Source organism: Electrophorus electricus, chromosome 1 (genome assembly GCF_041902795.1).
Source record: "Electrophorus electricus isolate QZ-2024a chromosome 1, ASM4190279v1, whole genome shotgun sequence".
Taxonomy (NCBI): Eukaryota; Metazoa; Chordata; class Actinopteri; order Gymnotiformes; family Gymnotidae; genus Electrophorus; species Electrophorus electricus.
In genome coordinates, this window is record NC_137497.1 from 37620601 (window position 1) to 37634718 (window position 14118).

The window sequence follows — 14118 nt, forward strand, 5'->3', positions numbered from 1 at the left end:
CTTTTTAAATCATGTAATATGAGTTTACCATTGATCATTTTGTGCCTTCTTCCTTTATTATTTTTCTGTCTATCCTTTATTATTACAGTGACTTACCATTGATGTCAAAAAGGTAAATAGTGCCAGTAAGTAATCGCACAGAAACAAACAGCATTGAATATATAAATTCATTACAAATACATAAGTACTAATCTTCCGTAAAGCAACCATCTCCAAAGTGTCCTGCCAGCCATGGCAAAACAGAGCCCTAAAGACATGCACTAGTTCCCCTAGACTCCTAAGACATGCACAAGTTCCCCTAGAGCCCTAAGACATGCACTAGTTCTCCTAGATTTCTAAGACATGCACTAGTTCCTCTAGAACCCTACTACATGCACTACTTCCCCTAGATCCCTAAGATGTGCACTAGTTCTCCTAGACCCTTAAGATGTGCTAATTCTCCTAGACCCCTATGACATGCACTACGTCCCCAAGACCCCTAAGACATGTGCTCGTTCCCCTAGATCCCTAAGACATGCACTAGTTCCCCTAGATCCCTAAGACATGCACTACTTCCCCTAGACCCCTAAGATGTGCACTAGTTCCTTTAGACCCCTAAGACATGCATTACTTCCCCTAGACCCTTAAGACATGCTAATTCTCCTAGACCCCTATGACATGCACTACGTCCCCAAGACCCCTAAGACATGCACTAGTTCCCCTAGATCCCTAAGACATGCACTACTTCCCCTAGACCCCTAAGATGTGCACTAGTTCCTTTAGACCCCTAAGACATGCATTACTTCCCCTAGACCCTTAAGACATGCTAATTCTCCTAGACCCCTATGACATGCACTACGTCCCCAAGACCCCTAAGACGTGCTCGTTCCCCTAGATCCCTAAGACATGCACTAGTTCCCCTAGATCCCTAAGACATGCACTACTTCCCCTAGACCCCTAAGATGTGCACTAGTTCCTTTAGACCCCTAAGACATGCATTACTTCCCCTAGACCCTTAAGACATGCTAATTCTCCTAGACCCCTATGACATGCACTACGTCCCCAAGACCCCTAAGACATGCACTAGTTCCCCTAGATCCCTAAGACATGCACTACTTCCCCTAGACCCCTAAGATGTGCACTAGTTCCTTTAGACCCCTAAGACATGCATTACTTCCCCTAGACCCTTAAGACATGCTAATTCTCCTAGACCCCTATGACATGCACTACGTCCCCAAGACCCCTAAGACATGCACTAGTTCCCCTAGATCCCTAAGACATACATTACTTCCCCTAGACCCTTAAGACATGCTAATTTTCCTAGACCGCTAAGACATGCACTACTTCCCCTAGAACCCTAACACATGCACTAGTTGTCCATCACTCACAACCATCATAGCTCTTTGTGAGTTTTTTTTTTTTTTTTTGATCCAGTTAGGATATGAATGAACGCACGGAATGCGTTTTTCAACTCAGCAGTTTCTCAAAGCTCCACTGCATAAAAAAATATTTTTATTCATTTCTTTAATATATCATGTGAACAAATCACCAAGTATATGTAGTGGTTTTTCAACAGAATAAAATATAATCCATGGAATTTTATCCTTAATACTTTTTTTAAGATGAGACACACCAGGCCATGAGCCCTGTTGGCCGTGACCAGGCATGAAAGACTGATGGCTTAAAATCCTTGCATGAAATCAGAGAGCAGCAATTGAGCAAAAGATCGAAAAGAGGAGATGTTCCGTAACGACAGAGACTGCTGTTAATTATCGAAGGAGCTAATGAGTCACATGATTGACGGCTAGCGCTGGACACTCAATCACAGCTTTATTGGTGCGTTTGTCACTTGATCCCCCGCCTCGTCTCACGTTCATTTGCATTCACGCTCGTTAAGTGTGACCCCTTTTGTCCTCCTTTTTCCTTGTCATTTTTGCTTTTTATTGGAAAAATGATCTGGTCTTAAGCAGCACTTAGGTCACATGATGCTTACTTTCAAGTGGTGCTTTAGTGTTCTTGCAGTGCATTATGGGATGTTGGCCCATCATGCTTTTTTCTTTTTTCTTTTTTTTTTTAGCTCTTGTGACTTTTTTCATAATCATTTTTCATACTCTTTTCCTTCCTCGAGGTTCCAGCTGTTGTCATTGGCACCCGGACATCCCCAGAGTCAGCACACATTCTTTTCTTTAAAAAAAATGTTCACGTCTTTGTCGACAGGCAGCCATAGCAGTAGAACTGAAGTGGCGGTAGCCGTGTGACGAGAGTCCGGCAGAAAAGCCCAGGGTTTCGGCTAGGGAGCAGAGGTGTTTTGGCCGCTCTAATGGCATTTTGATGTTCCCAGGCAAAAGGGAGAGCCAAACCAGGGGAGAGAGGGAGGGAGAAACAGAGGGAGAGGTTTTTGTGCAAAGATAGTGGGAGGTCTGCAGAGGGGAGCAAAGACTTGTGTCACAGCTGGTTATGTCCTTTCTGCAGTGAAAAAAGATGGAGATGAGCGAGTTAGGGAGAGAGAGAGAGAGAGAGAGAGAGACAGAGAGAGAGAGAGAGATAGATGGTGGGACAGATGAAGGTAAGATTAATCCTGGTCTGGCCACTATTTTCTCTTCTTTTTGCTTGATACGCTTTAGTATCAGAACTAACATTGTGCTGGGAGTGTTATTCATTTATTGATTTGAATCAGATCATCTGCCTTTCCTGGACCCCAAACCCACCTGAAATAGATCTTTTGGACTTGGTAGCACTGATCTTGCGTGGCTACCGCTATGATGATTTCCGCTTTATTTTTACCTTAAAATGCGGCTAGATGAATTCCTGAAGATCATGGCAACAAAGGTGTTTACTGCAGTCACCTTAAGGGCTGTCAAATTGGATTGGTTTGCAATGAAAGCAACAGAGTCTGAATCTGCTGTTTGAACAGAACAGGTAGAAAATGGGCTCCAGCTTTTGGTGCGCTCCACTTTCATGTTCAAAGGTCTCTCTCCGTGCTAACAGTGAGTCATTTTTCCTTCGTTCAGGAGATTACATGGGTTGTTGCTCCATCTGACCACGCTGGTCAAACGACCATTGCAGGCCTCACAGAACTTAATAGAGTTTAAAATTTACTCACCCCGCTTTGCCAAAGGGTGCAAAGTGTGTGTGTGTGTGTGTGTGTGTGTGTGTGTGTGTGTGTGTGTGTGTGTGTGTGTGTGTGTGTGCACGCGTGTGTGTGTTAGAGGGGGGGAAAGAGAGAGAGAGAGAAAAAGAGTTTTTTTCACCCAGTGGACTGAAATGTGGGTAATAATTCTGTCCACACTGAGTCAAAGTGAAGTCAACTGTGCAAGCTGATTATACAGGCATACAGTTTGGTTTGCATTTGTAATTGCTATATGTACATTCTTGCAGAGATTTTTACCCCTGAGCCAAAGTACAGAGATACCGACATTAATGTTAAAATTAATGTAATGAATAATGTTAGTATATATATTTTTCTCACAAATATTTATCTCACAAATGCATCACTCCTTAATAAATGTAAAAATAAACTTAAATTGAGTTCCACCTACATATTTTTGTGTTGATTAATTCAGCCTTGTTAAAAGTGTATCCTACTAACACAAACACTTATCTGAAACACTCCACAATCACTGATGATATGTCAACTGTGACCAAAACTTTATTTAAAGACTTGTTTAAAAAAGAAAAGAAAAGATAGCCTTTCTAGGAGAGGAGAAAGAATGTACTCCTCCTGCGCTCACCCTGATGTTTGCCTGTGAGGCAGGAGGCCAACCACCCAGCCCTCGTCGCCAGTGTAGAGAGGAGGCGCTCCTCCCCCTCCCTCTTCAGGGGGCGAGGCAGCCTCGCAGAACATCACCTGCGTGGAGTTAAACGAAGCAGCCCTACTCCCCTCTTGTTCCACCTTTCTCCAACACCTCCTGCTGCTCTAATTCTGTGCTCCCACACCAGCACCTCTGCAACCGCGCCAGGCTTGAGTCACATTGACACGTGCAGGAAGGCGTGCCTGTAATTGTGTAAATAAATATATCAATAACTGAGACTAGTGGCTGAGCTAGTTTTACGGTTTCTGTTGCACCTGTGGTTTGGCGGTGCCCTGTCATGACTGCATGTCCTTGAGGACTTCCAACAAGTCATGGTCCCTCTGAAGTGCGTTTGGAGAGTAGGAGACGCACTCTGTCCTTTAAAGAGAGGTCTGCAGATTCTGACAGGAATCCTGTTAGGCACTGGGTTAAGTGGAGTGATTAGTGATATACAAACATGGGAAGGGTTTTAACAGTGCTAGATTTTTAAGGAGATATGATGGTAGGGTTCATGTGAATTGGAGCAAGCACAGGACAGATGTTTTCAAGTTTCTCTGATAGTACTGTTTTGGTGCAGGGGACCGGGGCTGGATACATAAATAGTGACCAAAAACCAAAACGTCGACATGTAAATACAAAAAAAAACAAAAACGAAAAAACAATACTGAGCAGTAGCAACACAATGGAGACATTTCACTGTTCCTAAGGCAACTAGGTCTACCTTAGGCCTGAAATGAGCTGTATGTGATTTAAGACTTGTAGGCCAACACCTTGGCCCTCCACAAAAGCAAGTCTCATGCAAGCTCATTCATCTTTCTTTTGTCCATCACCTTCTTCCCTGGAGAACTGGGCTTCATCCTACCCTCGACTGCGTGTGTGTAGAGTGAGGGGATTATCTGTAAATTCAATCCCTTGTTGATATAGCTAACCTTGTCCTCCTCTCTCAAACCCACAGGATGAGACATGCTCTACATAGACAACTCCAGTCATCTGGCAGTCTCCATCTTTCTACTTTAATTCTGTTTTTTATAGAGTCTCCCTTAACCATTTCTCCTGAAATATTTTAGTGTTGTTTCGCAAGTTTTCTCACCAGTAGATTAAACTCATCAGCTAATTTACCTTACAATCTGTTAAGAATCGTTGTGTTATGCTGTCGTCTTCTTGAGGACAGGTAAGTCTCCTCAAGCCTCTTAGTGCGTTTATCTGGCACAATGGCCAAACAGTGAAGCATTGAAGGGCGGAAATCATTGCTCTTAACATTTAGGGCTCTGATATTATCAACTGGCACTTGACTTTTGCCGAAGGACAAAGGAACAGCGGACGAAGCAAGGCGATTTCTGTGATTAGGAATAAGAAAAAGAATGGCTTTCAGTCCTGGGGACGCGGTATCAATCTCAGCCAATTTTAGGCCACCAACATGAAATATGATTTCATAAGACAAATGCGGTGTCATTCTTAATGTGCTTAACCTTTACTGTCAATGAAAAAGTATTGATCTTTCGGTGGCATTTTTTCATCATTTGATTTCAGAAAGCTTGGTAATACATTGGTGGTGTGGTATGATAAAAGATGAATGGAGACTGAGTGGTCTCAGTTTAACAAAGGTTGATTTTCCTCTCTCTCTCTATCTCTCTTTTCTCAAGAGAAACGTACAGAGAAAAGCCCATATATTTTATATGGTTACTTATTTCATTAAAACTTAGGACCATGCAGTCTCAATTTACAGTGCACTGTGAAACTGTGTATTGACAGAATATGCATAATCGGTTGGGTTCTGAAACATTTGTGCCAAAAATGCAGATGTAAAATAAAAATGAATTATTTCATCAGCCTGAATTATAGCAAAGCACTTTTGACTGTGAGCTAGTATTGGAACAGTGGAATAAGTAAATGTATCCTGGTGTAATAGTATAGCTGTGTGTGTGTGTGTGTGTGTGTGTGTGTGTGTGTGTGTGTGTGTGTGTGTGTGTGTGAGCGCGTGCATGTGCATGCGTGCGTGTGTGCGTTTTACTGTATGTGTGTATGCACGTGTGCACATACGTGTTTGCTAAATAACATATGAATGTGCTTCAGCTCAGACTTGAAAATGGCATCCTGTAACTCTGTCAGCAGCCTATAACTGATTCCAGAAATTACTGCATGTGGAATTACGACACAAGGCTCCTGAAAAACCACTCTGCATGTCTTGTTATGGACACATTATAGGATGTTGCAAGGTTGTGGGTGCACATTTGCCATTGTCAGTTGCCCTCAGTAGTACACTCTGTCATTTATTTCAGCAGCACAGTGGTTGCTGCAGAAAACAAATCCTAATAAATCTTACAGAATCTTCACGTGAACTGCAAAAGGAAAGCACATGAAACGGCTCACAGGACCTCCAGACAAGTACATTGTTATAATGATAAAGTATGATAAAATTTGAAATTGCAGTTCTAAATTTCATCTCCTTTGCCATGATAAAGTGTCTTCTGTTAAAGTTCAGAGCTGCTGTCATTGTGTCATTTTTCTAAGTAGGCTAAGTGTAATACTGAGAACCACAGGAATATCTAGTTGTAATTACTGACAACATTGTCTTATATGTTATACCCATAACAAAATCATTTGAATGTCCTACAAAAACAATAAGGTTACTAATTTTCAAATGTAAACATGCTCCTTTTGTCATTCTAATTTGGGACCTCATTAATGATCCAGACCAAATTGATATCCTAAATAAGGAATTTCACGCAGCCGTTGTTATTAAAGTTCTCTCAGGCCTCTGTGTTCCATATCCAGCTACTGTTATAAGGAGTGTTTGAGTTTTTGATCTGTTTAATAACTGCACTCTTACAACTCAATGGAGGTTTAGCTCAAATAATCAGCCCACGCAACGCACACTATCATATTAATGTGCACGTGTGTGTGTGTGTGTGTGTGTGTGTGTGTGTGTGTGTGTATGTGTAGTTGTGGGGCCCATACAGGGGCATTCTGTGTTCCTGGTTGTTTGTGCTGGTGTGTGTGTGTGTGTGTGTGTGTGAGAGAGAGAGAGAGAGAGAGAGAGAGAGAGAGAGAGAGAGAGAGAGAGAGAGAGAGAGAGAGCAAAGAAGAAGCAAAAGGCAGTAGTGGAAAGAAGATCCAGGAGAGGGAGAGAGAGAGAATAAACACACTCAGGGGTTTTACGCTACTGTCTCATATGAGCCTCTCCGAGTGGATAGAAGAGTGAGTGATGGAGAATAGACAAATAGTCTGTGTAGTTAAAGCATGTAGCCACAGTTAGGGTGAGGCAAGGGGAGTCACTAGCCTGCAGCAAAATGCTGGAAACTTGTCTTTAAAAAGAAAAAAAAAACATTTTGGACAGTGCCAGTAATAAGCTGATGGTTATTGGCACCATTTCAGATGCTGCATGCTGTATGTTATGATTTTATGATCAAATTAGCACAAGAGGGGTGCCAGTTTGAAGTTCTGCAATGAGAAAGACAACAGTACACACTCTAAGACATACCATTTCCTCTTTAAACCAAATGTTAGTTCTTTTAACAGATCTTGATTTGGTTGGGTTCTAACAGTTATTTTGGCATTTGTGCTGTACATGTGTATAACGTCATTCTGTGTCTGTGTTTCCCTAGCTCAATCCTTTGGCCAGTCAGGCTGCAGCTGCTGCAGCAGCAGCGATGGGTTCCATTGCCGGCTCACAGGTGTTTGGTAACACTCTCCCCAGCCTGCAGGGGGTTACTGGGCAACTGGTCACCAATGCACAGGGACAGGTCAGTAACACACACGTGCACACACACATATGCACACACAAATACACATGTATACACAGTTACTAAAGGGTTTCAGGTCAGTCATTTAGCTTACTAAAGAGACTGACCACAATGTTTTTCACATTTTTTGACAAGAATTAAATGCTTCATAATTCATACACAGAGACTGACGTACTAATAAAGGTGTTTTTTACCTGATGGATTATGGTTAAGTTTGGTTCTAAGACAAATATAATTTGCGAAAAGAGTTAGCATGTATAATTCATTTTCAAAACACACACTCATACACACACACTCACACACACACACACACACACACACACACACACACACACACACACACAAACACACACAATTTTAGATGCAGAACTTTTAAAACTTTAGTTCCTCACCTTACAAGTGCTATGTATATGTGAGAATGTCTTCAAGACCAAGAGTGTGCAAAGCTGTCATCAAAGAATCGGATAGTTACTTTGAAGAATCTGAAATCTAAGGTATAACACATATGTGTTATTTCATTGCTTTGATACCGTCCCTGTTTTTTTTTTCATGTAGAAGTTTGTTAAAATAAACATAGTACGTGTGTCCAAACCTTGACTGGTACTGTATGTATATTCATATTACATTCAAGACTGGGGGGACATTTGCCAAGTGCTTCAATGTAAGTTTTCATTCATTCAACTGACTGTAGCTGACTGTAACACACAAACACTAATATACTGTGAATGCACTTTTGACACTACAGGTCTAGAGACACATTACATTTCAATAAATGTATTTTACCCTATAAGCACAATTTCATTCCTGCCCCCACAATAATCTTGTTAGTCTGAACTGAATTTGCTGTTCTCTTTCAAAGATGTTGGTGTAATCTGAAGTGGTTAGCCTGACCTGTGTGTGATTAGCATGACTTGTTGGTGGCCTGGTTTTGCACGTTGTTAAGCATAGCGTCCCATTTTGGTTGGTCAGCAGTGGAGAGCAATGAGGACCAAAATGCTGACCTTGTCATATTTATGGCAGGCAGTTGCTGAATTGTGCCATCAGTAGCCCGAAGCCTGAGCGATGGCACTTGTCAAAGCGGAGCCCTATCTAATGAATCATCTTATCACAGGTGCACACCACTGCCGTATTAAAAGGGTAAGACTATGTGCCCTTTCATGCCACAGCTGACGTTATTTACCTTAAACCTCATCTCATCTCTCTCCGGAAGCTAGCGCTTGCAATCTGTTAAAGTGACGGAATGTGTTGTTTGAAGAAGAGCATGTTGCAAACGTGGTTTTCTAAGTCTGTTTAGCAAAGATGCCATTTTTTAAGTCTGTTTAGCAAATGCACTGTTTTCTAAGTTTATAAAAGGGTACAGTATGTGTGTAATTTCTTTTGGTGTCTTACTGTGGTCAAGCTGCATTATTGTGTGAATGTATGATTAAGTAGTAATCACCTGCCAGCCTTTCTTTTAAAGAACACAAAGTGAAGAACACGCACACACACACACACACACACACACGCGTATATATATATATATATATATATATATATATATATATATATATATATATATATATATATATATATGCACGTGTGTGTGTGTGTGTGTGTGTGTGTATGAGAGAAAGAGAGAGAGAGAGAACAGTCAGGTACTTGAGGCTAAACATCACTAATGAGCTCCATGTGTACTCTCCTGCTCAGAGTCTGAAGGTGCCTGCAGGGGCCTGGCCCGGACGTGTCGCCACGACAACCACTTTGATGGGCCACGACGCACGCTTGTGCTGTCATGGCAGCGGACACTGTGTGACACAATCGGGTCACGGAGACGGCCGGAGCCTGCGGCTACGGCCCTTGGCTCCCGACCTTATTACGGCGGCCATTATTCAGCCAGCCTTTGGCCTGGAGACCTTGCCTCCCCCTTCTGCTTTCAGCCTTAAAGATTGTAAAACACGCCCTGAACTTGGCCGCCGGACCGCCAGATGATGCCACACACGTGGCAAAGAAAAAGAAACACATGAAACAGAAAAAATGATAAGAGGGGGCATTGAATTTCAGATCAAAGGGAGTGGCCATGTTGTTCGTTAGTCTTTGTAGCTTTTAGGCTCAAGTGTATGGTTAAAGGACTAAAATATCACAGGTGTGGTCAGTTTCCCTTGAGCTTGATCTAAATGTGGTATTTTCTCCTCCAAGCTGATCCCACTAAAACACTGTCCTTGTCTAGAAATATCTCTTATTGAATGGAATGAGGGAAGAGTGTTTTTTATATATTGTTCATAATGTTTAGGGAGAGTGAATGTGAAGGTTTCATGTGTAGACAGATATAAGCACTTGAGAACAGACTCACCAACATACAAAGCATAGAATCATCCAAAAAAACATACAGACGTACAGTTCCATCTCCTTTTGCCCCAGACCGCCCTTAGGAACTCTCTAACTTTAGTTTGCTGCACATGTTTGTGGGGAAGGCCACTGTCGTCCAAGCACTGGCACTGACATGTGTGTTCAGGGCCAATGCAATGCTGCTGTCAGTGTTACTACTGTATCCTCCACCCAAATACTACCTGGTCAGCAGTAGTTCTGTGGTCAGAAACTGACCAGTGAGAACTGAGGCAAAGAGCAGCACACAAATTGTGCATGGGATACAGAAGGCAATACACTGCAAATATATGTGCATGAAATGCACCTATAGCATAGGTGCACCTAATAAAGAGGCCAGTGAATATGGATCCAAATAAGGTGTTTTGAATAAAGAGACTGGTAAATGTCATTTATTAAAATGGATCTAGCTCAGAGTGACTAGCACCTATGCAGTGTCCACTGTGAGCCGTAAATCCATCAGGTCACGCTGAGAAGCCGTGTGAGTTCAGAGGTCTCTCTCTGTGCTGTACAGCTGGCACTTATATCTAGGAAAGCCTTTGTGAGTCGTTTTGTGGCCTTTGGGGTAACAACTATATCGTGAATGCTGTCTTTCTCCCTCTCACTCTCACTGTAAATAGGTGCTTTTAAAGTGTCAGGCTTTTAGGCTTTTGTTTGTTGTTTGAGGTTTGCCTACAATGTCCCTTATCATTATTCACCAGAGAGTGTTTGTGATCAGAAAGGGTCTGAAATATCATAAGGAGCTCATCAGAGAATGCAAAGCAGGGAACCAGGTTAGTGAGACCACTTTTTTGACCAATTAAAGTCAGACTCGTTATCCAGACAATCGCTGTTTGTAACGAGAATCACATAGAGCATATTCTTTTGGGTGCAGTATTGATCGCGTGTGTGCTTTGTTTCTTTGACAGTAATGGATGTTAGAAGTTTGGGCTTCTCTTCACAATATGGGTCCCAATCCTATTCCCCTTCAAACAGGGGGGCAGAGGGGGAGAAAATGGGCAGGGATATTGCCTGGTGACCATGGCGAACGCTACAGATTGGCCTGGCTGGAAGAAGGAGATGACATTCCCTGGGAAACAGTGCCTGGATAATTCTAATGAGTTCTGCTCATGGAGGACGGGCAAGGAGGGGAGTGTGGGGTGGGGGTGGTTAGTGTGGCTGAGGACAGACGTGCCGGCTACATACTGTAAAAACCGCACCTAGAGAAGAAGAGGATGGAGAGAGAAAATTAAGAGCTGAGGAGAGCTGTGTCCAGGAAACGGTAGAGAGAAGTGCTTGTGGGCCTGGGAGAGTTGCCTTCTTTTATCTTCTACACCTGTTAAGCTCAGGTGCTAAAATCAATGCTAAAAATGCCTGAGAAAAGGTAGGATGCGTGTGATGGCCCGTTCGCCTGAACCACAAGCCAGTGGCACTACAGCGATGTTATTTGCATTTATCTCAGTGCTACCACAAAATTTGATCACTCATATTTAAATAATTAAATCCGAAATTACTGGCAGAATCTTTATTGTACTTCTTTTTTCCATTCTCCATGTTATGGCGCGCAATTAAAATGCAGCAGAAAGCGCACAGAATTTTTCTGTAATTGTGTCCATAGACGAGAGGTAAGCGAACGCCCCATGCTTCCGTGTGTGTGGGACCGGAAGCGGGGGCTGTCAGCGCTCCCCTCTGCTCATTTAAATACAGGACCGGCACTTAGACCAGTGAGGATGAATAATTGAGCAGAACGCGTCCCTAGACAGGGGACACCGGCATCGTCACCCAGCGCAATAAAATATGCTAAATGGAGGCCGTGAGTGCTGAGGAAGAAGAGAGAGAGTGAGTGCATGAGAGAGACGGCAAGAGAGCGGCAGAGCGAAAGAGAGATAAATTATCTGTCAGTTAATGCGAAGTAACGCAGGCAAATGAGCCGTGGCGAGGATGCATTACAGATCGTCGGCCTTTTTTTTCCCCCAGCCGTTCTGTCGTTATTATGTCAACGAGCGGTGGAACGGCGGGGGGAGGCGGGGGGGGGGGGGGGGGGGGCAGCTCGGAGCGTCGGTCTCGGATTAGCGGGCGTGCTAGCGTGACTGGGGCGTCTCCTGGCAGGCAAGAGTAAATTATACGTCAGAGATCATTTTTTTATTACGCACTCTCTAGGTGGGACATCAATCTTTCTTTCTCACACACACACACACACACACACACACACACACACAGACGCACATGTGCACACTCGTAGTGTAGAGCAGTTAACCATTAACATCACAGGACTCTCCCCGCGACATTACTTATTATAAAGGCTAAGTGTGTAACGGAATGCCGCATAGGTGGTCCGTACTCACAATCACTCTTCTGAGCCCTGCTGTAGACTTAAAATGTTTTTTATGAATGTTTGTCTGCAGTGGTGGCAATTCACTGTAATTGCAATGGTCAGAGTAAGCAGGCATTGAGAGCTTGCAGGGTAGGAGTACCTTTGAGGCACCCAGGGAGTTGAAGTGTGTGTGTGTGTGTGTGTGTGTGTGTGTGTCTTGCCCTCACTGGGTAGCGAGGGGAGGGAATGCTTTAAGAGGCCACATCAGTAACTCAGCCGCTGTCTATATTACACCCACACATACAAGCAGTACTTTTACTCAGCCAGTGAGTAGACATTGTGTCTGTAACAGACATGTACACACACACACGTATGCGCACACTCATTTCGTTAGGTCTTATAATGGCTTTGAGTCAGTGGTGTGCACCAGCTAACACAAATGTACTCAGATGCTGACCTTTTGTAGGTGTATTCTAGATGTGAGTGAGCATTATCAGGCTGGCTTTGGGGGGGGGGGGGGGGGTGCATGAGTGTGTGTGTATATGTCTGCACTTCAGCAGTGATTTGCCATATGCTAAAGGAACTTTGACAGATAATCAGGTGGTTGAGACTGTCTCCTGTAGTAAAGAAGACTTTGCCTAATCATCAGAGGTCTTTAATACTGGCGAAACTGCGTGCATGTGTGTGGGTGACTGTCTGAGTACATGCTGACAGGCTACTATTCCAGCTAATCTTTCTCTTATTGGGATACTTAATCCATTTCCTCAGCCCTCCACCTTTTCTCTGTGTGTAAGTGGAACATGTTATTATAATACGTATAGCTTATGGCTGGGTGACATTATGTGTCTAACAGAATGATGATATGATGATCAGAGAGAATACTGGAATATTATGTTTAATGTTTGATTAGATCATTCTTGATTGTGTTGTAATCTTAAACCATTTGTTTTGAATTTGGCCCAAATGTGTTGCTACACAGATAATCATAAACACACATATCTATTTTCAGCAGCTACTGAAAAGATTTTTTTTATTAAAGATGTCTGTTTTACTGAATTTTCTATTGCTCCCCCTGTTTTCCTAGATAATTGGTACGATCCCATTAATGCCAAACTCTGCGGGACCCTCCAACCAAACAGGGGGTGGGACTCCTTCGCTACAAGTCCAGCCAATCACACCACAGCTGCTGACCAACGCACAGGGCCAGATCATTGCTACAGTGATTGGGAACCAGATCCTGCCAGTCATCAACACCCAGGGAATCACGCTATCGCCAATCAAACCTGGACAGCAGGTGAAGGCAAATACCCTACACAATGTAGTATGCACGCAATGGTACATTACATTACTCTATTTCTCTGTGTAGTACAACTTTGCAGTGGAATGTAAATAAGTCTTATATTGTTTACCAAATACACTAACATGTATGTTGATTATATTACCATGCTGATATTAGAAAAGCACATCTAATGTAATCTGTTGTTTTTTGTATAAATTGTATAAACACAAATAGATCAGTAAGGATTATTGAATATTACAGAATTTCAAGATAGAATACGTAATACTTTTATTAGTGCTATTATTTATGTATATGTAAAAATTGCTTTAAAAAGAACACACATTCAATTCAATGTGGACTGATTAGGTTACTCGAGTTTAGAAACTGCATTTAAAACCCAAACTAGTTAGACCTGTATTCCCCATGCAAAATTCCAGTCTTCCGTTCCCATTGCCAGACTCTACTTGACATGGAAAGGGTCTCTCCTCATCCCCGCTTTCTGAATGACTTAAGAAAGAGAATAGTACACTAGCGTAAGATCTCATTGTCTCCGTTTCCCTTCAGAGGAACACTACTGACATGGCTAGTTATGATTACATACACACACACACACCCACACACACAAAGAGAACTCCTCTGTTGACAAATTCAAAAGATCCTGTCTTCCTCAGT

General features: G+C 42.7%; 1 protein-coding gene across 1 annotated transcript in view; it reads left to right on the plus strand.

Moving 5' to 3' along the window:
- pou6f2 (POU class 6 homeobox 2) overlaps positions 1 to 14118 on the plus strand; it is a 70750-nt gene that overhangs the window by 46923 nt on the left and 9709 nt on the right. Inside the window, exons 5-6 of the mRNA XM_027004385.3 lie at positions 7376 to 7513; positions 13252 to 13461. Coding sequence (XP_026860186.2) covers positions 7376 to 7513; positions 13252 to 13461 — 348 coding nt within the window. The remainder of the gene's footprint in view (positions 1 to 7375; positions 7514 to 13251; positions 13462 to 14118) is intronic.